We start from the raw sequence: 26172 nt of genomic DNA on the forward strand, positions 1-26172 counted from the left end.
TTCCCTCTCAATCTTGACCACATGATCTATGGACAGGCCACTCGGTGTGGTTGCCTCACATATACTAGGTGAATTTGCATCTTTTGTAGACTCATTCTCTTTTTTTATACCATAGTCTGTGCATGCAGCCTGTGACACTTTGCTCTGCACTGGTGTGTTTTGAGTGTGTTCACTAACTTGTAATGCTACCATGCTTCCATCAGACATACCCACCTCTCTCTCAATTTTAACTACATTGTCCATACACCAGTCAACTTGTGAGTCCTCTGTATGGTTTTGCTCAGTTTCTTTCTTTATCTCATGGCCTATGTGATCCATTTTTCCGCTTGTGTGACTCACATGGTCCTTTTCTATTATTTGGTCCCTACAGAGGCGGGCCGGTGAGCAGTCCTCAATGTTCCAAATTGGCTCCTTTTTAACATATTCATATATATGTTCAGCTTCTTCCGTTTTCCTTGCAGGCTCCACATTTTCCTCATTATCTGTATATAGTGGTTCTACCTTCACTTGGACTACATCTATGCTCTTTGACATTGCAAAATCTATTAGTAGTTATAAAAGTATTTTCCACTTGTAATAAATAGCGTGTTTTACTTACTGTAGAACTGGTAGTAATATCCTAACATCTCTAGGAAGGGCAGGGCGTCTTGTATCCGCTATTTCGATTCAGTTATCCACAACTTCCGCTCATGCGACTATTGGTCATCTACAGATGTGATTTTGTTGGCTACGTATATACTTTCGCTGGGGAATTCATTCTAGGGCCTGCCTCGCTGATATGGTGACTAGTGATGGTACTTCAGAAACGAGTATCCAGCGTGTCCAGTGACTTTCACTCTGTTTCCTTGATCTCGATTATCAATATGCGATATTTCACGTTTAAGTTACTGTCAAAGAAACCTTTAAGTGAAACTGGATAATCCTTGAGGCAGGCCCATCCAAGAAAATGTTTAATAATTACCGAATAAATAAAAAATGTTGTCCTCAAAGTAAGTTAAACGTAGTCCAGAAACAAGGAAAAGTGATAATAAATACAAAAACGTCAAGTACATGTCCACGTCAACGTCAAGTCTGACAGATGGACTTCCGATTCAACTACGATCTTCGACCGGAATTAGCTATAACAGACGGGCGTACCGTACCGCGACTGTGGTCTGCTCGGCAGTGGCTCCGCATAACTCTTTCTCGCTCTCACTTAACGGGTCATATAAAAACTTTATTGACAAGCGTGTAGCTGTAGAATATGACATTTATAAAAGAACATTGTCCCAAAAGTTACCCGCAAAGAGTAAAGTAAGTGTTATCCCACATAGGCGTGCGAGCAAAATTTTATCTTCCACACTATCGAACATTTCTCGGACCGTTATGAATGTTTACTTATTATCTAATCTATGGTACAAATTTTGACAACTATGAATGTCATTGTCATTGCCAAAATAAATAAACTTTTAAAATACTTATTTTTTTATTAAAAAATACTTAACTGGGTGTATGTTTGGATTTTCTAACTAGCTACGTTGAAACGTGATACTTTCTTATAACACGATGCCAGCTTCAACTGCGGTAAGCAAATAACCCTAAACAATTGTTTATACTATAAACATCTGTTGCGGCATCAACTTTTTACACGACTGCCTAAACAAAAAGAGTTTATTGTTTTCAGCGTTCATGTTTGTATGTATATATTTAAGTATTTATGTGAGTTTCTTTATTCCACGATAATTTAAAATCATGTCCTGTTTTATTTTTGTTAGTATTCCATATTACTGAAGAAAGAAAATGCTCACGACGACCCAATTTACTGCTGCGCATGGGCTAAAACGGCTACTTCTGAAGATCCGAAGTAAGAAAAGAAGTTATAAGTGATGACGATGATGGTATCCTTTTATCAGGGAGTTCAGAGACATAGGGCTCTCAGAAGGGATTTCCTTTTATCGCGGTTCAGCGCGGCCTCCTCCTTATACTTGATAATAGAATAAATAATCAATTAAACTACATTTTAATTGTAAACTAAAATGTATAAGCTGCTTCGAAAAGTTTACCCAATTTAAATTTTGTTTTGATTGTAACTTTTTATTTCTGTTTGTAGGGCACCTTGCAAAGATTTCATTGCAACAGGTGGTCTAGATGGCCTAGTAAAGGTATGGCTATTTGAGAACAATAGATTGGAGCTAGTGCACTCTCTAGCGGAGCACTCTATGGCTGTAGTTTCTGTAGCAATCAGCTTTGACAGTCACAGTAAGTTGATTTTATTTTTCTACTTTCCTACATTGCATGCATACATAGTATTAAAGAGTGCTATCAATGATTTTTCTGTATCTAAATTGAAAATTTACTTCCAAATCATAAGTATAAATGTGTGTAGTATTCTATATTATATTTAATATCTGGGAAACCGAGCTTTGCTCGGTAAACATATAAAAACTCAAAAATGAGCGTTTTCCCAGAGATAAGACCAAGCTAGATCGATTTTTTGCCCCCGAAAACCCCCATATACCAAATTTCATCGAAATCGTTAGAGCCGTTTCCGAGATCGCCGAAATATATAAATAAATAAATAAATATGCAAGAATTGCTCGTTTAAAGGTATAAGATATTTATATCAGGTGTTACAGAATTAAAAATAGGGATTTTCTTTATAATTTTATTTTAGGATATTAAAAATATGTAATATTTCTTAGCCCTAGCCAGCACGTCTCTGGACTCCACCCTGATAATCTGGGACTTGCTGACCGGTCACAAAGTCCATGAGATCCAGAACAGTGGCACAGATGTGTGGAAGGTGGCATTTTCACCCGAGGGCCACCATATAGTCACCGGGAGCCATACCGGGAAGCTGGGGGTGTATGGGATTGAGAAAGCGTCCTTGGAGTGTGTTTTGGATACTAGAGGAAAATTTGTTTTAAGTGTGGCTTGGGTAAGTTGTGCATTAGGTGTATTATTGTTTAAAACAAATAATATAAAATACATAACCAAGAAATTAAGTTTAAATCCAGACCTAACTGTAAAGCCAGCGAGTTGGCTCGTGAGCTATCCATTGCGCGCGGCCAGGCGAGCCAATGTTCGATAGTTTGCCGCGCGATATGGACACGGGGCTTAATGCCATACAATTAATAAATAACAAGTGTTTTAATCTGATAGTAAAGTACTTGTATAAGGTATAAAATTTCAAAACCTCAACAAGTATAACCACCGGCAGAGCCCTGACGGGAAGTACATCGCGAGCGGCGCCACAGATGGCGCTGCGTGTCTCTTCGACGCGGCGCAAGGCAAGCTGCTGCACACCATACAGGCACACACACAGGTAGGTACTGAATATATGTTACTTACAACCACCAATAACTGTAACAGAGCTGACAAATACCTCCCTTTCAAGTGTATAATAATACACTAAAAAAATAATACAATACAATATAATACAATACTCTTTATTGCACACCTCACATACACGTAGTTTACAATAAATGTACAATAACATAAACAAAGACAATAGAGGTAACAACAGGCGGTCTTATCGCTTAAGAGCGAAATAATAATAATAAATAATTTTATTACTTACTAGTTATGATTTAAAGTTTAACTTACAATGACAATTTTAACTAGACTAGTTGTATTCATATACTCATTTGTTAATAATATTTATTATTAAGTAATACACGACAGGAATGAAATTACATAAGAAAGATAGTAGTAAATTATCCGCCAATGTTTTTGTGTTTTTTATTGTCGGAATTACACCTTACAATTAAAACCTTAAATTTTGCTAAAAAAGCTAACGCTTAAACCTACTTCTATTTTGGCATACCTTCTATATAGAACCTGTGATACCTTCATATTGAAAGCAATGCATTTCTCAATGTAAAAAAAACACCTACCGCGTTAGTTAATTGGGTGAATCAACTTTTTCTTGTCAGTCGTTGCCATGGTTACGTTCTCCTGGGTCACTCTTTAAAACCTGATTTTTAGGCATTTAAATTCACCAAACACGCTTTTTTGTGATACTTATAAACCCTTTCCATTGAGGGTCGTCTACCAAGCGTGTCAGAAGAACGTGGTGTACAATGTCTTCTAACAAATTATGCTAATATTTTCTCTTGGCTGACCGGACAGAGTAACAACAAGAAATAGTTGATCCACCCAATTACAGAATTAAACCTTTATTTAGTAGATTAAATTTATATGTATTTATTTACCAATTTTGTTAGGCCGTGAACACCGTAACGTTCTCACCAGACTCGTCGCTTCTGCTTACTGCGTCGTCAGACGGGAACGTGCACACCTATAATGTGTAAGTTAATTATACTTACTTACTTATCAAGTACGAGATTGTCAGCTCATTTAGACGGGTATACGATATATATACGATTTTCAGCCGATCGATCAAATGACGCAATGTAATGAAACTCGCATTCGAGTTCTCGCATCGTCTAAATGAGCCCTAAGTTAATAATATACCTACGTCAAGAATAAGAATAGGTATTGTTCCATAAAGGCGCACGATAGATTCATTAAATCTAACCAATGCACTTTGTGGTCTGATATAGGGATTTGTTCAAAAAATCCACTTACATTTCTTTCATTTATGAGTTATTTTAAATGAAAGTGACGCAAACCGACACCATGAAATGAATTGACATAATTTTATAGTATATTACTTAAATCAAATGTACAATTTAGTAGTGTTTACGCGTAAATTTAGTAACGACTTAAAAAACATAGCGTACCTACTTACTTTTTACTTACTTTTGCCTTTCAAAAGTCAAAATTTGATATAGGGTAATTCGCCAGTAACTGGCCACTTAGTAATTGGCCACCAAATGAATTCTATTCAACAGAATTCATTTTAGTATAAGTTTCAATACCTGGCCAGCCTTCAATAACTAGCCGCCTTATACTAATATGATATCTGTTTATAGGTAAATATAATTCATTTTTAGTTTAGGGTGGCCAGTTACGAAAAGTGGCCAGTTACTGGCGAATTACCCTACATATAAGTTATCGAATACTTGAACACTCTGCGGTCTTTGCCTAATTATACCATGTTATATTATACCCTTAGCGCGAGCGGGAGTTTGCAAAGCAGTATGAAACTCACATGCAGAGCGGCATCAGCGGCCGCGAGTTCAGACGGTCGCGCCGCCGCTGCGGCTGACGGTGCCGTACGCGTCGCCAGCCTCGACAAACTACAAGGTCTACATGTTTTCAAGGAGCACACAGGAGCTGTGAGTATCCTACTGTGAATTCTAAGAACAAGTGTGCAAGTTTGTAGATCAGTATCAAACTCACATGCAGAGCGGCATCAGCGGCCGCGAGTTCAGACGGTCGCGCCGCCGCTGCGGCTGACGGTGCCGTACGCGTCGCCAGCCTCGACAAACTACAAGGTCTACATGTTTTCAAGGAGCACACAGGAGCTGTGAGTATTATACTGTGATTCTAAGAACAAGTGTGCAAGTTTGTAGATCAGTATCAAACTCACATGCAGAGCGGCATCAGCGGCCGCGAGTTCAGACGGTCGCGCCGCCGCTGCGGCTGACGGTGCCGTACGCGTCGCCAGTCTCGACAAACTACAAGGTCTACATGTTTTCAAGGAGCACACAGGAGCTGTGAGTATCATACTGTGATTCTAAGAACAAGTGTGGGATGCTGTAAAGCAGTATGAAACTCACACGCAGAGCGGAGACGGTGGTAGCGAGTGCAGACGGGCGCGCCGCCGCCGCCGCCGACGGCCCCGTACGAGTCGCTAGCCTCGACCAAGGCGCACATCGGCGCTGTTAGAGTCATCCGGTGAATCGTTCTCTGCGGGAGTCTATATAAAGTATAGTTTATAAATTAAAGCAAGCACGCCAGGCCTGCGAGATTTTTATTATGTTAGAAAACCATGGAGTAGGTAGGTACCGATGTTGGAGAGCGTGTTGTTGACGCATATGTAGAACGGACATGAATGCGTTAAAAATTATGCTTGAATTATTCGTATTGTGCTTAGTATCCAAAAACCTTTATTCCGTTAATTTTTGTAAACTACCTACTTATGTTTAAAGTTCTGTACACAGTGAGGGTGTTCTAAACATGTAATTAACTTCTTATATTTTAATTAGGTATGCGTTCCACGAAGATATTGTGTTCATTAAGAAAACTGTCAATTTTGGACTCTGGGTCTCGAAAGGAAAGCTTGAATCAAACACCTCGTACCTATACTTATTTACAGTAGTATGTTTAATTCGGCTGAACTCCACACTAATCCTCTCGAAAACACAAAACAAAATTATCTTATAACATCCACAATAGACAACCGTTAGGTCCGTTGGCTAGTTGTAGAAATAAAAAGCGACATCTACCAATTGAGTAAACTGTTATAACTAGGCGTTTTATACAAAGATTGACGTATCATATCACTGATTCGCAGGTGTGCGGCGTGCAGTTCAACCCCGAAGGCAACAAACTCCTGTCAGTGTCTAAGGACAAGTGCATTAACATCTACGAGTGCCCGCCACCGCCTAAAACTGCTGCCAAAAAGTGATCAAGTAATGTTATGCTTACTACAGTGTTTAAATTTTCTGTTATTAAACCTGATCCCCTTAACCCATAAGGCTATGAAATTAAAAACCTATTTTACAAGAAATAAAGAAACTCCGTTTTATTAATGGAAAGTTTCGATCCTCATACAAAATTACTATGAGATATTTCCATATGAAAATTTTACCCCTTTGGAAACTTTCTAGGGCACATCACTGCAGGCATCGGAGTTTTTGTCGCATGGTAAGACTAATAGCAAGCTGTGGAGTCGACATTTGCCATAAATGTAAACTCTTATTCATACTCATACTCATGATTAATTTTATTTAATATGAGAACAGATTACTAAATAGTTACTACGTATATAAGTTTAATTTATTAAACCTCATTTGTTGCAATAAATGTATGTTTCAATTGGGCGAGTTGTACTTCACAACTCAAGCACACTATAGCAGATTTTTCATAGTCATATTGTAAATCGTTGTATAGCTCTATCCATGCCAAAATTGCAGCTATTTCTGGGTTAGGCATAATAATTAATTATGGAATATTCCTCAACGTATTTACCACATACAGATATAAATAACTACTACGTTTGCAATCACCAGTGATTGACACATGACAAATACTAATCAATTTTATCAGCGGTCAGTACCTACATGACATTAGGTCTTTCGCAGCGATGTAGTTTGTATAGTTGTATGTTAAAATAGTTGAAGTTATGAATTCATAATGTAATAGAAAAATATTTTTTTATATAATTCGACTAAGATAATATACACGACCGACCGCTCTAAAGGCATTTTAAGATAAATTAAATAAATGAGTATGAGTATGAATAAGAGTTTACATTTATGGCAAATGTCGACTCCATAGCTTGCTATTAGTCTTACCATGCGACAAAAACTCCGATGCCTGCACATCAGACATACCTTTCCCAGAGAATCTTCCTTCAGGAACGTATGTTATGATTATATATATTATAATATAGGTTATGTTATGGTTAAGTTTTAATTTTCGAGATCAAGGTAAGTACTTATTTTTATTTTTCATTTCGTCTGTTCCTTCTACGGCAGAGTTGTAAAATTAACTTCTTAGGAATTAGGATTACAAAAAAGGATTCTTCAAAAAAGTGTAGTGTAGGGTAGGTACAAGTTTTTATAACGTCGGCGACGCGTATGTGACAAATCTGAAGTTGCAATCATCCATAGGCTACGGTAATCGCTTACAATAGGGCAGTCTTTAAACGTGTTTGACACAAGACGCGGTATATAAAAAATCGTATTTCCGCGATTTGTAAACGATTTAATTCGGCCTAACAATTATTATCTAATACGTACCGAGTTATCTACGTACAGATAGTGCATGGTGTTATGTTTTCTATTTCTAAAAAAACTAATTTCTAGAAAGTATTCACCTTTAAAAGTTCTAAAACACACCTTATCGTGTCCGTATCGGCCCCGTGTCGCCGAAGGGCCGCAGTATTAGCCCCTAAGCCGTCTGGCGGTTGATTAATTTTTGCCGGTAAGCGGATTGCCTCGCTCATGTCATGATACTCGCGGGAGCTTCCATTAAATACTCCTTAAAACAACCTTTTAATCTGTCCTTGAGGAACTAATGAAGTTTTAAGAGCGGTGGTTTGCATTGCCATTAATTTGAATTAGATTTTTTTAATGAATCAATATTTTTCTCACCTCAACAGCTCGAACAAGGGTACTTTGCTACTTAAAAACAGTGAGCAAAATCGCATTTTGCTCACTGAGTGAGACAAAATGAGCAAAATGCGATTTTGCTCACTCAGTGATTCTAAATTATAGAAAAAGTATAGAATCTTTCGCTTGCACGGGACTCAAAATAAGCACTCGAAGAAATATCAAACTTTGATCTCTTGTTGTACAAATAACTATTTCCCTTTTGTAACCTGAAATGCTAAGTAAGTTAAAGTTTTTAACAGCCCAGCGATTTTTTTAAGATTACCTAATGATTAACTGCAAAAACAATTACAATGGGATACTTACGTACCTACACCTACCTTCTATCTTCTACCACATCAACACAGTTGGGTCATCTTTCAAGCCATTTGGTACTCAAGCGATGTGTCGTTGTTAAAGTAGTAAGGGTAACGGTATAGGTACCTTTTGTTAAAAAAACTTGTTTGGAGTAATTTTGTCATCATCTTCCTCGCGTTGTCCCGGCCATTTGCTACGGCTCATGGGAGCCTGGGGTCCGCTTGGCAACTAATCCCAGTAATTGGCATGGGCACTAGTTTTTACGAAAGCGACTGCCATCTGACCTTCCAACCCAGAGGGTAAACTAGGCCCGTATTGGGATTAGTCCGGTTTCCTCACGATGTTTTCCTTCACCGAAAAGCGACTGGTAAATATCAAATGATATTTCGTACATAAGTTCCGAAAAACTCATTGGTACGAGCCGGGGTTCGAACCCGCGACCTCCGGATTGAAAGTCGCACGCTCTTACCGCTAGGCCACCAGCGCTTTGGAGTAATTTTGTAATTTTTCAAATTATCCAGATTTCAAATTAATTTACCCTATTATATGCTTGCTACTAACATCTAAGATATCTAAGACTGATGATGCTGTTATGCCTACTATTTTACTACTATCAAAGCATCCCCGTTTCCCCTAAAGCTACCCTATATTCCGCTACAAATGTTAGCTTTAAAACCTTGTTACCGAAACAGCGATTTACCGGCGCAGGTAAAAATGGAAAGAGATTGCTTTTTATCTGTGCAGCGGCAAATTGAATGTAAAGTCGATTTCCCCATGGGCCGCCGCAAATTAAGCCCATGCCAATTGACTCGTACAATGTAAATATTTTTGATAAATCCCGCCCTTTCTGTCGTAATTACTGGCACGATGAATAGGGACCTCAAACATGGCCGGATAATGGAAGCACTATTAGGTTTTTGGCGGTTGCGGAAAATAAGGAAAATACTTCGGCGCTTTGTACGATGTAGCTTTGTATTGATGATGTGATTGGATCGTGTTTTCAAATAGATTCATTATTTTGAGTGGGTAGTCGATATTAGCTGGATTTATTGATATTGACTGTTGACGAATATCAAAGTTAGGCATTCATATACTTTATACCTATAATGACGATGGCGGCGTCAATGATTTTTTGTGGTCTTTCTTGGGTAAATTTTAGCTAGATACCTAGTCTTTTAGATAGGTACCAAGTCTAAATATATAAGGTAGATACCTAAAACGAGCACCATGTTTTGTACCCACACAAAACCGGGGTGGTCAAAGACTGGGAAAAACGAACCAACCACCGCTTCCGCTTCTTAAAAATGAGGTTTCATTATAATTGATCGGGAGATTTTCCAATATTTAGACATAGACATGTAAAGATGGAAAGTGGGGCCACTTGAACTCGCTGCCAAATCAAGTTGATCTAGTTATACATTTCTCGCGCAAGTGTCGTTATCGTGACGACCTTCACCTCGTGTTGGCAACAAATAGCGAAGTGTGTACGACATGCGTATATTGTTAGTGCGTTTTATATTGGAATGTGGATTAGCCCTCCGGCTTGGGCTGGTCGCCTGTAGGCGCATGTCGAAGTATAAAAAGTGTCGCGGGTCAGTAAATGTCATAGTCCACCACCGACAATCACATCAGCAACAATGGCCGCTAAGGTGAGCTATTTTAATTATTGTTAAGTCTTATAATTATTATTTGTCAAAGTAAAAATACCTACTCTTTCCTAAGAATCTTTATTTTATATAAAAAAATATAGGTACTTACTTGATAAGTGAAATATTCGCATATTTGCTTTTTTATTCTAGCACTCGTATTCACTTGATCAGTATGATTACGCGCCATGTTGCAGAATTTCACTGGAACTAAGTTTTTCATACTATACTGAACTGTCACCCTATACCTATATGTCAGGCGATACAGGAGTTTTATAATTTCATTAGCATTTGTAAAGGATGTGCATCAAAAGAGGACAAGACTAGGTATTTTCAATAATGTAACGATATTATAACAAATCATTCATTTCCAGTTCGTCGCTATCCTCTCCCTGGCCGTGGCCGCGTCCGCCATCCCGTTGGTGCCCCTCGCCAAGGTGGCCTACGAGGAGGCGCCCGCCCACTACGAGTTCCAGTACTCCGTGGCGGACCACCACACCGGCGACATCAAGCAGCAGCATGAGGCGCGCGCCGGCGACGCCGTGCACGGCTCCTACTCGCTGCTGCAGCCCGACGGCGTGCAGCGCATCGTGGAGTACACCGCCGACAAGGAGCACGGCTTCAACGCCATCGTCCGCTACGAGGGACACCCTACCGAGGCGCCCCACAAGGTCGCCCTCGCCCCCGTCGCCAAGCTCGCCTACGCCGCTCCCGTCGCCAAGATCGCCTACGCCGCTCCCGTCGCCAAGATCGCCTACGCCGCTCCCGTAGCCAAGGTCGCCTACGCCGCCGCCCCCGCTCACGTCTCCTTCTCTTCCCCCGTCATCTCCTACCACCACTAGACTGATGTTTGAGGCTCGTTGTTATTATGACTAGTTTCTAATAAATTATTTATTGAACGAACTTTGCATTTCGCATTTCTAATTCCTAATGGTACCTATTCGCAATTGGCTGCACTGGGTAATTTAAATAGCAATGGACTGCGACACTTCCAATTAGCGCGAGACTGATCAATACTACGCACTCGCTGTTGCAGGCTGGGAGTATGCTTAGCGAAAGCTAGTTATTTTAAGCTTAGCCGTTTCGCCCGCTTCTATTTAATAATTAATCATACCTAATTACTCATGAATTTCTAAATTTGGCTTATAAGAAAATTACAAACTAGATACTTATCCATCAATTTGTTGTAGATTTAGAATTTGACCGAATGTAAACTATGCGCTCTAAAATTTGCGAGTGGGGCAAAAAAAATGAGGTCGTGGATTTTGTTTATATTCCGGTCAATTATAGTACTAGTAAGCATAAATATGAACACACATTTTTTTTCTCATGTCACTCTTTATTGCCTAGTTATGGGCTATTGAAGAATTAACCATGTTTGAGGAAAGACCTTTTTTAACGCTTTACTGAGAATCTGTGGTATTTTTATAAAATACAAATGACATTGTTTCAAATAGCAAAAAGGATGTTTTTTTTTATGATTTGGTAAAAAAAATATTTTTAATTTTTTGTTGTAGAAAACCGGAAGTAAAGTTTTTCGTGAGATTTTGAGTCAGTTCGACATAATTTTTTTAAATAATATTTTAACTTCAAATTAATGCCTTAAGTTTATTAATAATGCACAAAAAAATTAAGACGTGATCATAACCGGTTTAGAAGTTACATCAAACACCTGCTGTAAAATTAAGCCTTCCAGCCGGTTCGGCGTGGATTTTGACTTATGCCTTGCGCTGGTTCAATGGCCTCGCCAAATCCACACCCGTTTCATATGAAGGGTGGAAAAAACACAAAATATAAAATAAATAGATATGAGCCCTACACTCACCCCCGGTCCATGTCTTCAAGACAACAATGATTCCGCAATATTTCAATGTATTCCGCAGTTCTTCAGAAATAATAGCATTATATTAGCAACGTGAAAAAATTGTCCGCACCGCACGTGTTCTTTCATTTTACAGACTTTCTTCTTTTTACTTTTTTCCCCAAACGACATAATATATACAAAAAGGTGGGAATGAATGAGGTGATATACTTAATGGCATTAAAAACTAAACACCTGCGATCTGGAGCATTCACGAATTCACCTCCCTAGGTATGTAATATACTATAACAACGGTACGGCCGTGCCTCTTTGTTTTGCTCAACTTGGCAGGGACACTGCCGTGCCCCCAGATATGATTAATATGTGGGGTCCCGTTGTTTCCCATAAAATTTTAAGTCGTAATGTATTGTTTGTCATAGGTAGGTACTATCATTAATCATAAAACTGAAACCGTTAATATTGCAGGATTTTCGTTAGGTTATCCTATACAGTATACATAGATAGGTTATGTTAGGTTTGTATTATGGAAATCCTGAAAAGTGACGCGTTTCTGAACCGAATTAATGATGATTAACGAAAATGCGGGCAAACAATACATCATGGCTTAATCTATTTGGGAAACAATACCCTTAATATGTACTATGAACCCGCTAACAAATGAAAAAGAGAAGATAATAAAAAATCTCTCCTTGCGCCAAGTAGGTACTTATTTTAATATTTCAATAGCTTGGCGGATAGTGAGCAGTAAATTTTATACGTTTACTACTCACTATCCGCCAAGCTATTGAAACTGCTCAAGTGAGAACTCTATACGAAGGACCAAGTAATATTAGAATTTCTGAAGACAACTTACTAAGCTACGAAACTGCTTCTGTACCTTATCTTTACCGACTATCACAGCACATATGAAAACTTTATATCGATGTCGGACCGGCCGGCGGCGGACCGCACCTGAATTATTCATACCCGCGCATAGTGATTTCATCTCATTGAATGGCAGCGCCGCCGGCCCGTGATTACGACACTGATACCTCCGCTGGACATGCGGCAGACATTATGTACTGACACTATGTGCACCGAAAATCGTCCGACTCTGCTAGGTGAAAAGATGTACCGATTGTATCTACCTGCTTTTGTGAGCAAAATCTATCTGTAGTGAATCCAATTCTTTTTATGTAGGTCTATTTTACCGTTTCAAAAAGCAGCCGAAAAAACCTCGCGCCATTTGTCCACAAGCCCTAACGGAAAAGTGATAGAGAGGCAATTCAATTCAAGTAAATATATCTAATATCTAAAACACATGTCAAAAATTACTATACGTACAAATAAAATTAAAAATACCTACACAACTTACACTACTAAAAAAAAACAAAAACCACATTAAAAAAAGCCTATTAAAAACGAAAATACAAATGTTAATAATGTTATGGAAATAACTTTATATTAAAGTTACGAGTACCTACTATAAAAAAAAGTTTTATAGTAGGTACTCGTAACTTTAATATAAAATTGTTAATTAAAACGCTTTTATAACTTTTTTACAGAATAGTGTATCGTTTTGTTTTCTTTTGTTTAGTTAGTGCTTATGCCAATTCTTGGGATTAGTTGCTAAGCGGACCCCAGGCTCCCATGAGCCGAGGCAAAATGCCTGGACAACGCGAGGAAGATGATGAGCGTTTCGTTTTGTTTTCTGCAGATGATTGTCATCTTTGATAGGCCCCCAGTTTAGAATAATATGATAATATCCCTTAATATTTTTGCAAACCAGATCTAGCCAGATCTATCTAAACTTCTTCACAGCTATCTTTTACTATCAGCAGTATCACTTTTTGTAGGTACTTAGTTAAATAGAAATGGGTAATCTAGTTTGCGCTAGATAATTAAGCATACTTACAGTCTGTAACAGCGTGTGCGTAGTATTGATCAGTCTCGCGCTAATTGGAAGTGTCGCAGTCCATTGCTATTTAAATTACCCAGTGCAGCCAATTGCGAATAGGTACCATTAGGAATTAGAAATGTGAAATGCAAAGTTCGTTCAATAAATAATTTATTAGAAACTAGTCATAATAACAACGAGCCTCAAACATCAGTCTAGTGGTGGTAGGAGATGACGGGGGAAGAGAAGGAGACGTGAGCGGGGGCGGCGGCGTAGGCGACCTTGGCTACGGGAGCGGCGTAGGCGATCTTGGCGACGGGAGCGGCGTAGGCGATCTTGGCGACGGGAGCGGCGTAGGCGAGCTTGGCGACGGGAGCGGCGTAGGCGAGCTTGGCGACGGGGGCGAGGGCGACCTTGTGGGGCGCCTCGGTAGGGTGTCCCTCGTAGCGGACGATGGCGTTGAACCCGTGCTCCTTGTCGGCGGTGTACTCCACGATGCGCTGCACGCCGTCGGGCTGCAGCAGCGAGTAGGAGCCGTGCACGGCGTCGCCGGCGCGCGCCTCATGCTGCTGCTTGATGTCGCCGGTGTGGTGGTCCGCCACGGAGTACTGGAACTCGTAGTGGGCGGGCGCCTCCTCGTAGGCCACCTTGGCGAGGGGCACCAACGGGATGGCGGACGCGGCCACGGCCAGGGAGAGGATAGCGACGAACTGAAAAATAATGAATCGTTATAATAACATTTATACATAAGATGCTAAGTAAGCGAAGTAGCGTAATAGTACGAGAATGCTTTGCCGTGGATGGTGTTAGTGATTGTTTTTCCTCCGCTATCTCTCGCTCTGTAGAAAAAGGATGCCCTTTTCCAAGTAGCCTGGTTCGGAAACTAATCCCAAATCTATTATTCGCAAAATTAATTAACTGATTAAATTGAATGAAAGTAGGTAATTAAATGATTAATTAAAAAGCTCACCTTTGCGGCCATTGTTGCTGATGTGATTGTCTGTAGTGGACTATGACATTTACTGACCCGCGACACTTTTTATACTTCGACATGCGCCTACAGGCGACCAGCGCCGGCCGGAGGGCTAATCTGCACTCCAAAATAAAAACGCATTAACAATGTTTACATGTCTTACTAGTAGCTGCCTTTTCGTTGTCAATCGTAATGCTCATTCACATATTGTGAGTTGAAGGTCATGCTGTGTCACTCGAGAAATGCATAACCAGATCAACTTGATTTGACAAGACGATAACAACAAGTGAGTAGGTACGACCTATTCTAATTGCTTGCGCAGACACGGGTATAGTTTATAGGTACCAAGACCAAGACAACGTGACCTCGAGATCCGTAACAACTATGGGTTATCTTGGCTCGCACTAACACTGGTACTGGTATCTTAGGTAACTAATCGACTTTGAACTACCTTCTCGCTTGACTGATTAGACTTGGGATACGTTACAACATACATAGGTGCAACCAGATAAGCAGTTGTATCATGAGATGGCAGGTACCTATAAATATTCTTAACGCTTAATTATTGTCTTTTTGACGTGGAAACTTAAGTTTCCGAATTCTGTATGTTTTTATTTTTATAAAATAATTTAGCCACTATAAGTCGGTAGTCGTCATCTTCCTCGCGTTATCCCGGCATTTTGCCACGGCCCATGGGAGCCTGGGGTCCGCTTGGCAACTAATCCCGAGAATTGGCATAGGCAGTTTTTACATATATATTTGAATGATATTTAATCTAGAAAATTATCTTCAGTACCTAGGTAAGTTTATTTGCAAGAAGCAATTTGTTACTTTAAATGTTGCAATATTAAAAGCCGATCTCATAAATACCTACTGTAAACAATTACGAAAGTGTCTTCTATAAATGTTTGTATTACATACAGATCTAAAACATGTAGAACCGGTAATTGCCAGCGTCCAACTAAGTAGATCCCCGAGCTTTCTCGGACGCAAGGAGAATATCGTAGTAAGTGGCAATAGGTGAGGTCTGGTTAAGATGGTTTAATTATGGTCGTCATAAAAGTGGTTAGGTGACCGTGGCCTTGGCCGACATGGCGTATAATATGTGTAACACTAAAAGCTCGCTACGCATTCCAATCGGTTGTATGAGCGCTGCGCGACTCGTTTATCTATCCATTTCACCGTGATCTCGACTGTATATGTATAATCTGAGGTCCTATTATACTGTTCCACTTGAGTCTGAGTCGCACAGTGATTGGAATGATGCTTGATCGATCGAAGACTTCGACAGCGTGATATGATAATTAGCGGTATTGTTTAGTTTGTACAGTTATGCAGGTTTTTGGTGGTGACAGATAGTAATCTGTAAGGCTACGAGGATCAATTCGTGTGTCACGTAGGCTTATGGTTACGCTTTTCAAATATGTACCTATGTACTACAAATCAAGAAATCGGATTATCTAGCTTATTTTTTGAAGAGCGAAATTCAAAATTGTTCATGAAAATAAGAAAGAACGTGCGTTGGTTTTAACGTGTCTGTAAAACTAGATTTAACTATGATAAAATTCCACGCGAACGAAGTATTTATGTCTATGTAAAATTTACTACTTAAATCTTAGCAAAACAATCAAGTTACCCAAGCGTACAGAATTATGTAAATTATAGTTTGGCAATTTGGAATTAGAGTAATGGTCTAACGCGTATCGGCTATATTATGATCTTGTTAGACGAGTTATCGCACATGTAGGTATACCTATTCATGATTACATTGATTACCAATGTGTAACCATGTATGTACAAGTTTTTCGTGCGGCTTTCGATTGTAGTTGATATACTAATGTGCCGTTAGAAAGTTTAAAAAAATTGCGAAATTTCCATTTTTAAAAATGTTGAAAACTGGATGAATTGCAATATAAATTGTAAGTAGTTAAGCATAGTTAAGGATCTTTAATTATTAGTCTTAAGTTAGTTGATTCCATTGTGTTACGGAAATTAACTGCGTCGGTAAATTGTATTGGATTGTATTTACCTATTGTAAATTAATTTTGTATTTAGCAGAAACGTCTGCGAACGATGCTATTAAGCTTCGAAATAAATTAAAAGTGGAAAAATTCACTGTCTTGGGTCACTTGGGTGGGACTTGAACCCACGACCACTGGATCACTAGTACAGTGCTGACCATCTGAGCCACCAAGACCGCACTCAATTCATTTCCAATATGATTTGAAACTCTGGTAGCCGTTTAAGAAGTGTAGTACTCTTGCGGTAGATGTCGCTATGAGCCTCCCTAGGGCTCATATATGGTGGAAATATTCGCTGAATTGGGTGCGGTCTTGGTGGCTCAGATGGAAGAGCACTGTACTAGTGGTCGTGGGTTCAAGTCCCACCCAAGACAGTGAATTTTTCCACTTTTAATGTATTTATTGTATTGCATAGGTATAACTTAAAAATAGAAACGGCTGAAATGTCATAACACAATGGAATCAATTAACTTTAGACTTATTACAGGTCCTTAACTATGTACGTTTCTTTGCAATTCACCCAACTTCTCATATTTTTGTATGAGGATCGAAATTTTCAATGTGAACATGGTCGTGTGAAAAAATATTGTGAGGAAATTACGCCAATAATTCTAAACTTATTAGGTACTAATCGAGGTAATTAAAGTTGCTCAAAGTCGATTTATGCGTTAATGGTGAGTTTGATTCTATTTTTATGTAAATGTGAGTACGGATTTTGACGCTATTTAGCTACTTAATAATTTAACGAAGGTCAACCAGACAACCACATTGCACAGGCTCGGTTACCTTTATGATTAAAGTGACATACCTACTAACAATATTAAAATCGAATATTATACTTCAAATATGTTCAAACTGTTTAGAGCACTTGTTCAGAAAAAACCTTCAGGTTTCCTGTAGGTACTGAATACTGATACCTACAAGAATTAATTTGCATTATCTAGCATGCATTGGACCCACAGTATCAAGCGGCTTGGAGATCATTTGGTTGAAGAGTCCCACAGTCGTCATGAAGGTTTCAAATCGACGTAGGTACTGGCTATATCATAATACCTATATACCTATAAATTGTGTTATTGATTCCTGTTATCTGGCCTTTGATATTCTTAATTCATAATAAAATAAATAAATAAAATAAAAATAAAAAAGCCTTCTATTTCTGGCAGATACTTAATTAACAAACAAATTAGCTTAAAAAACAATAGGTAGACATAAATTTACTTTAGGTTTAGTATTGCAAGTGATTATTATTCTCTTTATTCATTTTTCGTCTTAAGTTAGGTTTTATTACAATATGGATATAAAATTAAAATATAAAAACACTTACAAAAACAATATATAATATTATACACATATTATAAAAAAACCTAACCTAGGGTGCCGCCAGCAGCGGGGCAAGGCCCAAGCTGCCGGTGGTCAGGGCCGCAGAGAGAGGAACCGGCGGACTATCCGCGCCGTGTCCAAGATCACCGCCTTCTGCATCTGGCCCTTGACCCAACCACCTAGCGAGAGTCTCTCAAGATGTTGGTCGAGACTCTTCGCTATTAGACCGTTCGCTGAAACAACTATCGGGACAATGATCGTCGAATCAACATCCCACATGGCGGTTATCTCGTGAGCCAAGTCTAGGTACTTACTGGACTTGTCCTTCTCGGCTTTCACGAGATTTTCATCATGGGGGATGGTGATGTCAACGAGCACGGCCCGGCGTTGCGATCGATCAATTATCACAATGTCAGGCTTATTGGCTACAATAGTCCTGTCAGTGATGATAGATCGATCCCAATAGAGATGATTATTATTCTTTTATTTATTTCTCTTCTTAGGTTGGTTTTTTACAATATGGATATAAAAATAAAATACAAAAACAATACAAAATACTTATAAACATATTATAAAAAACCTAACCTAGGGTGCCGCCAGCAGCGGGGCAAGACCCAAGCTGCCGGTGGTCAGGGCTGCAGAGAGAGGAACCGGCGGACTATCCGCGCTGTGTCCAAGATCACCGCCTTCTGCATCTGGCCCTTGATCCAACCACCTAGCGAGAGTCTCTCAAGATGTTGGTCGAGACTCTTCGCTATTAGACCGTTCGCTGAAACAACTATCGGGACAATGATCGTCGAATGATGATTATTATTATTATATTTATCATATTTAGAAATCAAATAATGTTTTCTAATATTATCCAATTAGTAATAAATATAATTTGATTTCTTCCTTATTATTCTTATTATTATTTTATTCTGCAAGAACCCCTCCTGTGAGGGTGAAGGCCTCCTCCAGTGATGACCAGTGTTCTCTATCTTTGGCAGCATCCATCCATTTTTTGCCTCCTATTTGTGTGATGTCGTGTGGTAGGTACTTACCTTGTGGTAGGTCTGCCTTTTTTCCTGGTTCCTGTTGGTCCTAACCATGAGGTTATTCGCAATGTCCAGCGGTCGTCAGTCAGTCTGGCTATGTGGCCCATCGCCATTTTAATTTTTGCGCGTAGGAGAGCGCATCGGTAACTTTTGTTTTTTGGCGCATGATAATTCATACGAACACTTATCTACAACCCTATTATCAAATCTAAATCAATCATGTAAGCTCATTAAGCTTAATACAAAGCAACGAGGATAACCGGTTTCACTTTATCATTCATTCATTATTGTTGGTGCATAGCTGATTGTTATCGAAACATATCGATAATCCAATATAGTTATCGATGTTAACTTAATTCCCATCAAAATTACATAACGTTTGAATTGATCCGGTTTTTGACCCTAGACGCAGGGCGTGTCATCGTATGCGCAACTGTCACGTATAAATGCTGCGCCAGCGCTCATCTCAGCACACTGACGGACAAACACTCGACATGGCAGTCAAAGTGAGTAAAGCATCAATTCATCTCGTTAATAAATATATTGATTAAAATCCAGTACTTACCTAGTTACTTAATGAAATCCAGTTTTATTTAGAACTAGTTCGAGCTACGCAATGATTTAGATTTGATTAAATGTGGAATCCTAACTGCCTTCAGTGCTTTTATCATAATTAAAGCTTTTAGAAAAATAAATGAACAACCATATACAACTGTACAACCCCCTTGATTCACATCTACGATTTTCAATCAAAGTTTAAGACATTGATAAATGGTAACATTAAAATCAGTCGTAAGAGTTGTTGTACCTTAATTTATTCCAGTTCTGGTGAATGCTAGTTGTAGTGGATATTAGCGCTTTGATTATAGAGTCATCCATCTCTCCAACAGATTACAACTCTCTTCTGCATGGTAGCAGCGGCTGCGGCCGTGGTCGTGGAGGTCGCCCCCGAGGCAGTCCAGGTCGCGCCCACCGCCAAGGTGCTCTACGAGGAGCCCGAGGCCCCCGCCCAGTACGAGTACGAGTACTCCGTCCACGACCAGCTCTCCGGAGACTCTAAACAAGCCAAAGAGAACCGCAACGGAGATGCTGTCCACGGATTCTACACTCTCGTTCAGCCCGATGGCGTGCAGCGCATCGTGGAGTACACTGCTGATAAGATCCACGGGTTCAACGCTGTGGTTCGCTACGAGGGAGCGCCCCAGAAGGTCGCGTACGCGGCTGCTCCCGCCCCGGTAGCCTACGCTCAGCCGGTTGCCAAAGTAGCCTACGCTCCTGCACCAGCTCAAGTGGCTTATGCTCAACCTGTCGCCAAAGTAGCCTACGCTCCTGCACCAGCTCAAGTGGCTTATGCTCAACCTGTCGCCAAAGTAGCCTACGCTTCTGCACCAGCCCAAGTGGCTTATGCTCAACCTGTCGCCAAAGTAGCCTACGCTCCTGCACCAGCGCAAGTGACTTATGCTCAACATGTTGGCAAAGTAGCGTATGCCCCGGCGCCGGCACCAGTGGCCTATGCCCAACCTGTCGCCAGAGTGGCCTACGCCCCGGCGCCAGCGCCCGCTATAAGCTACGCGCAGCCCATCCCGTACGCGCAACCAGCTCCCGTGGCCTACGCTCAGCACGCCGCCAAGGTCGCCTATGCCCAGCCCGGCGCTAATGTCGCGTACGCACCTGCTCCCGTGGCGTATGCCCAAGCTCCGGCCGCTCACCACGTGGCCTACGCGCCGGCCCCTCACGCCTACCCCACCCACGTCGGCCATGTTACCTACTCATCGCCAGCTGTCTCGTACCAACATTAAGTACTTAATTGTTAAGTTAGTATTTATTTTAATACATCACTATAGCCTATAAATCGAATTTTCGCCTTTTATTTTCCCCCGAGCGGTCAGAAGAATTGCACAAGGAGGCGTCAAAGCGTATCCGATATCAAAACGCTCCAAACGAAGTTAGTAGCAAGCGTGCGGGTAGTGTCGGGGAATCAATTGAATTATGTAGCATTATGAGGCGAGGAGCTCCGGTTACGCGGCACGTAGGGCGCCCGGAGCCGCCGGGCCACTCTGACGCATTGCTCTTGACACCTATTCATTGGGCTAGTTTAGTCGGCCGCCTGAGAATATGGTCCTAAAGCCCCTCTGCCACCCTGCGGCAGGAAGCACGCGGGGGGCAGGGTGTTTCCCTTGGCCGGCCTCGGACAAACTGCCGTTTGAACGTGTCGACGCGCAAATTTTGATTACCTACAGGCAAATATAAATTGACAGCGACTGATGGCGAAAGTGGTTGTTAGGACGCGGAGGGCTTGTTCAACGTGTGATGTGAATATTTTATTTGTGAAGTCCCGTAGCGCGCTGACGTAAAGGGGTCGCGATAATATTTAGTTATGAAAGGGCTGCATTTGTATGTTTTAAACTAAGTAGGATGTCTTTATTAGGGTTGCCTTTGGTGTTTTAAAAACACAGTTTAGACGACAAACAATTTTTTTTTATTGTATTGTACGTACACAAATGAAAATAATGTTCAGTAATTTGTCAACTTTTCCTTTCCTTGGTAATCGTCCGAAAGTATTTTTTTCCCAACACCATTAATGTTCTAACATTTTTAATAGACATAAGAGAATAACATATGTAGGTACTTGAAACCCTTCTGAATATTCGACAGTTTTTGAAAACGGTTTTTTGGAATTAATGATAATTTGGTAAAATTAATAAGGAGAGGAGAGTAGGACTATACCTATAGGTACCTAGTATTGCGCTGACCTAAATCCTAATACGGTCTTGAGTTATATTATAAACCGCTGAGTGGCTGACAGGTGGACTGAGAGACGGACAGGCGCGCACCTGCATAATACGTTTGGTTTAGACAAAAGACAATCTACTACAAAACATTTAAATAAATACCGAACCGAATGAAAACACGAAAAGCCGTAATATTTTGATAAATATTTACCAACACGTCAGAATGTCACAGAGCCGTCGTGATTACAAATTCACTGACGGAGTTAATGCCGGGCGCGCATTAAATAATCAGTAGCGGCAAATGTTTGGTGCAGTTTTTACCACAAAGGGTTGTCGCGATAATCCGCTATTATCGGATGATGAACTACTCCGGTCTCCCCTTTTATGGTCATTTAGGACCTTGTCACAGTCAGTAGGTGTTATTACTTACTTACAGACTTCTACAAGTTCTACATCATGGGAACTAAATGCCTTGTCTTTGTCCTACTGCGTGGTAACTTACTTATCTACTTACTTAATTGAAATTCTCAATTTTGATATTTAATTACCAGATTTTACATTTTTGCATGACTGTATCTTCTAAAATTAACTTCGAACTTAAACGTCATTGTCAGTCGCCGTGCCGATGAAACAAGCTGTGAAAGTAACTTTAATGATTTCAAATAATGTTTTTATTTGTTGTACCACTTGTACCAAATTTTCAGCATGCAGGTATTACATTTTTTTCTGGATATAAGTAATGGTAATAAAAAGGTTAAAAAAGGTAACGAACAAATAACGAAATTGGAATGTCTTAAAAAAGCCATCGGTTGCATCGCATTCAAGTTGAAAACGGGGATATTCGGTCAAAAGCGACATAGTCCTATCTAGATAATAGCTAATAGTACGATGGCACTTAATTATTATGTTGTTTATGAATTTTGTGATAAAGGGTTGATGTTTATGAAAAATGATTTCCTTTCTTCATCATAAGCTGCATAATTGTATGGTGAAACATGTTACAAACATCTGTTTGTTGTGGTTACGTAACGTAACGTATATATGAAGCTTATAAATGATCACGGTGGATATACCCAAATATATTGTTCCATAAACGTAACATACTTAGGTACATTTTAGAGATTTGTGTTTCAAGTAATTTTATTTATTATGCTATCTGAAATTTGACATCCATCGGTATATCATATTTTTGTATGAGATAAAGCCTCGGTTGCGCCGCATAGGTAGAGCAGAGAAATTGTTCACGAGAAAAACTCAAAAAGTTGATTAATGTTAATTTGCTACACTAACGAGAGGTTTATAAGTTAAAGCTGTAATACATTTATTATCGATCTTATTGTTAGTAATTAAGTATAGCACGTGTTGCTAAAGCTACCTGTTTGTAAGTAGGTTAACACAAGTAGTAGGTATGTACATGTTTAGGGTTTCATAACCTACACAAATCTAACGACACTTTATCATACTTTATTATCACTCAAGTCGTTTAGGCTGTACAGTAGGCCAACATACAATCTCTTTCAATTTACTCAATTTTTTTCCCCGTTCTTCAGATAGAAAGTCGAGCGCGGACATTACAAGCTCTTTATGTCAAAAGAACCGTTTAATTCTTGTACAAAGCCACACCAGTGGAATCATTAACTAAAGCCTAACGAGTCTAACAACCACCACTCAGTAACAGTTGCTAATCGACGTGTGCCACGCGCCACGCCATGCGTCTCTATTCAACAATTCGATACAGTCTTCATCAAGCATTGTTGTGAAGTTGTGATGTAGACAATTCGTATTTATTGCAAAGATAAGTACTCATGGTCAGTTAAAAGTGTTGCTGATAGGCCAACAAATTATTTAAAAAGTCCCATTTCCACTGTAATTAGTGTACCTATGTGTTAGAAAGAGAATTATGCTTAACTGCTAGGTATAGGTATGCTAAGTAAAGTCGCCATCAGATATATGGGAGCGGCCAAGGTGCTCACAAATATCTGAACCCTCCTCTATTGCGTGCACTATAGAGCGTGTGTTCAGATATTTTTGAGCCCCTCGGCCGCTCCTATACCTATATCTAATGGCGACACATATCAATTCCTTATTAAGTTAGTCAAATTGCATGCTTTGGTCACAATTTGCCAGTAGGGACAAATGCGACCATTACAAGTCCTCTCAATGTCAATACAATTATTTCATTCTCTACACATCAGTGAAGTAAAGGAAATCCTAACAATGTCTGATTCAGCGATAGTTGCTAATCGCTACCGCCACGCGTGTTCGCCACGCGTCTATTCGACATGCAGTCTTCTGTCTTCGCGGGGGCGTTGTGAAGTTGTGAACCAGATTGCTTTCAGATGACCGCGTGTCGTAGTGGCCATGTTTTAAACAAGTGGTTCATTATTTATTGAGTGTATTATTTGCTGTCTTCCTTTAGATATTTTGGGTGTTGATGTACTTTTAGTAACAGACTAATTGCTGCTCCACGCCTCCACTGCGGGCTCCACTACTTGGCTCAACTCATCTACTACCGTTATAAAAATTTCAAATAAAGAACCTTAGGGGTTCACTCGCGGGAATCAAAGAACATTAATATAATAAAAAATATTTTTTTATTTGTGTCCTGAAATTTTCAATCAGGGAAGGTTAAAATAAGACCTTAAAATAATATTCAAACACTTTAATTATCTATGTCGGAAGCTCGTGGCGTTTATTATGGCGCAGCCACATTTTATCGCTGGAAACGTATGGAAACTTAAGCGTTTGAGTGACCGCAACCAATGGTTTCTTATAATGGGATAAGTAGACGTACCTAAGCTACCTATAGGTTTAAGCACCTTCGGTTCTGATCACAGAGGGGTTGGTGCTCTTTATATTTAAAAATAGAATAATCAAAGAAATACAATAATGATGCTTTAACTAGACAGAACACCAACGAACCGAACCACAAATGATTGTACATTCAACCGTGATTGAACATATCATGCCTCATATGTAGTGTAGGTATGTATAGTCAAGTGGCTTCAAGCAAGCATCAGTAGCAACCGCACCGCCTTCACAGATAATAACACATTCAAGACAGTGACCGCAACCACGGCACTAATCCACAGATAATATCAACATGGATTATAATGGGACACATCGAGCGATACGCCAATTAGGCGGAGGAAGCGCGCGCGTGCGCGCCGGCTAATTGCTTCCGGCCCCGGCCCCGCTGCCTCCCCGGGCTGAACCCTGAGAGGACGCAGCCCGATTCGTCACCACCCTCTCGACACCCATTTTTGCGAGCAGATGAGAAGTCACTTTGTTCGTTCGTTCGTCTATTTGTTATATTTGTCTTTCTATTGCTTGAATATGCAAGAGCCGCTAGAGCCACATATATTTAAATAGGTAAAGAATTTTCTAATTTATATTTAATCACCTGACTATGATTTTGCAACACTCATAGTGCTTTTAACTGATGATCGTTGGACTTTGTCTTTGAAAAAAGCTTTACGAATAGCTAACAGTGCGGATAGTGGTAAATACCTATGATTTAAGTCCTTCGTCTTAGCGTTTTCCTGGTTGCAGCTTAATGAAAACTGGTGTCAGATTTTTTCAAAATTATCTCAAGAATTGACAAAGTGACTGCCATCTGACCTTCCAACAGAAGTTATACCTCGAAATTGATGCGAATTGAGAAAGTTTAGGTAACTATATTAGGTACCTACCTACTTAGATATTATGAGCGTTAAGTGTGCTCTGGAGAAGGCGTTTACTAAAAAACTATTGCACCATCACCGTGTCAAATCGTAGCAATGCCATACTGGTATCGGCCCAGAGTCTACTCCAGGCAATGACAGAGAAAGACGAGCGAGGGTGAGACAGATGCTTTCCTGTAAATATTGTGAAGCTCTGTTTATGTAAATGGGGACAACCGAGCGCCTCAGCCATAAACAGAAATACATAGCTGTGTTTCTTTGTCGTTTTCAGACATTGATTTTTCGTGTTTTAGAAGCCTCGAAATTGGGCACGAATTTGCATTTCAAACTTTCTTAAACCAACCCATACCGAACTGATTATTTTAGCATTGTATTTATGTATTTTTATTTTAAGAATGTGGACGACTTAAAAGGGCATGTAAAGGCGAATCATGTTATAATAATTAATTACAAATAAACGGACTAATTATATAATTAACTGTCTCTTCAACACCTCACTACCTATGAATTGTATTGAGGAGAATCTTACACTACCTC

General features: G+C 39.9%; 4 protein-coding genes across 4 annotated transcripts; 3 read left to right on the plus strand and 1 right to left on the minus strand.

The window, feature by feature from the left end:
* The first annotated feature begins 1477 nt into the window (after positions 1-1477).
* On the plus strand, positions 1478-6530 carry LOC134656413 (superkiller complex protein 8-like). The gene is made up of 8 exons (XM_063511940.1): positions 1478-1563; positions 1755-1843; positions 2090-2238; positions 2682-2917; positions 3200-3304; positions 4206-4288; positions 5060-5222; positions 6404-6530. The coding sequence occupies exons 1-8, from the start codon at positions 1546-1548 to the stop codon at positions 6515-6517; spliced, it is 957 nt and encodes a 318-aa protein (XP_063368010.1). The 5' UTR covers positions 1478-1545; the 3' UTR covers positions 6518-6530.
* Positions 6531-10032: 3502 nt separating this feature from the next.
* LOC134656205 (cuticle protein-like) lies at positions 10033-11071 on the plus strand. The gene is made up of 2 exons (XM_063511709.1): positions 10033-10171; positions 10543-11071. Exons 1-2 carry the CDS (start codon positions 10160-10162, stop codon positions 11008-11010), a joined length of 480 nt encoding a protein of 159 aa, XP_063367779.1. The 5' UTR covers positions 10033-10159; the 3' UTR covers positions 11011-11071.
* A 2949-nt stretch (positions 11072-14020) lies between these two features.
* On the minus strand, positions 14021-19333 carry LOC134656537 (cuticle protein 18.6-like). Its single transcript, XM_063512098.1, has 3 exons — positions 19227-19333; positions 14837-14956; positions 14021-14592 (listed from the first exon to the last, which is right to left on the minus strand). The coding sequence occupies exons 1-3, from the start codon at positions 19331-19333 to the stop codon at positions 14082-14084; spliced, it is 738 nt and encodes a 245-aa protein (XP_063368168.1). The 3' UTR covers positions 14021-14081.
* A 269-nt stretch (positions 19334-19602) lies between these two features.
* Positions 19603-21077, plus strand: LOC134656507 (cuticle protein-like). The gene is made up of 2 exons (XM_063512067.1): positions 19603-19726; positions 20111-21077. The coding sequence occupies exons 1-2, from the start codon at positions 19667-19669 to the stop codon at positions 21017-21019; spliced, it is 969 nt and encodes a 322-aa protein (XP_063368137.1). The 5' UTR covers positions 19603-19666; the 3' UTR covers positions 21020-21077.
* The last annotated feature ends 5095 nt before the right edge of the window (positions 21078-26172 follow it).

This window comes from Cydia amplana, chromosome 18 (assembly GCF_948474715.1).
Source record: "Cydia amplana chromosome 18, ilCydAmpl1.1, whole genome shotgun sequence".
NCBI classification, from domain to species: Eukaryota; Metazoa; Arthropoda; class Insecta; order Lepidoptera; family Tortricidae; genus Cydia; species Cydia amplana.

Coding starts and splice junctions, on each gene's coding strand:
- LOC134656413 (XM_063511940.1), top strand. Junction 2,918..3,199: donor TTGTTTTAAGTGTGGCTTGG/GTAAGTTGTGCA, acceptor AACCACCGGCAG/AGCCCTGACGGGAAGTACAT. Junction 3,305..4,205: donor CCATACAGGCACACACACAG/GTAGGTACTGAA, acceptor CAATTTTGTTAG/GCCGTGAACACCGTAACGTT.
- LOC134656537 (XM_063512098.1), bottom strand. CDS start 19,333: ATGGCGATGGGCCACATAGCCAGACTGACTGACGACCGCTGGACATTG. Junction 14,957..19,226: donor AAAGGCAGACCTACCACAAG/GTAAGTACCTAC, acceptor TTTGGAGTGCAG/ATTAGCCCTCCGGCCGGCGC. Junction 14,593..14,836: donor CAGCAACAATGGCCGCAAAG/GTGAGCTTTTTA, acceptor GTTATTATAACG/ATTCATTATTTTTCAGTTCG.
- LOC134656507 (XM_063512067.1), top strand. CDS start 19,667: ATGCTGCGCCAGCGCTCATCTCAGCACACTGACGGACAAACACTCGAC. Junction 19,727..20,110: donor CACTCGACATGGCAGTCAAA/GTGAGTAAAGCA, acceptor TCTCTCCAACAG/ATTACAACTCTCTTCTGCAT.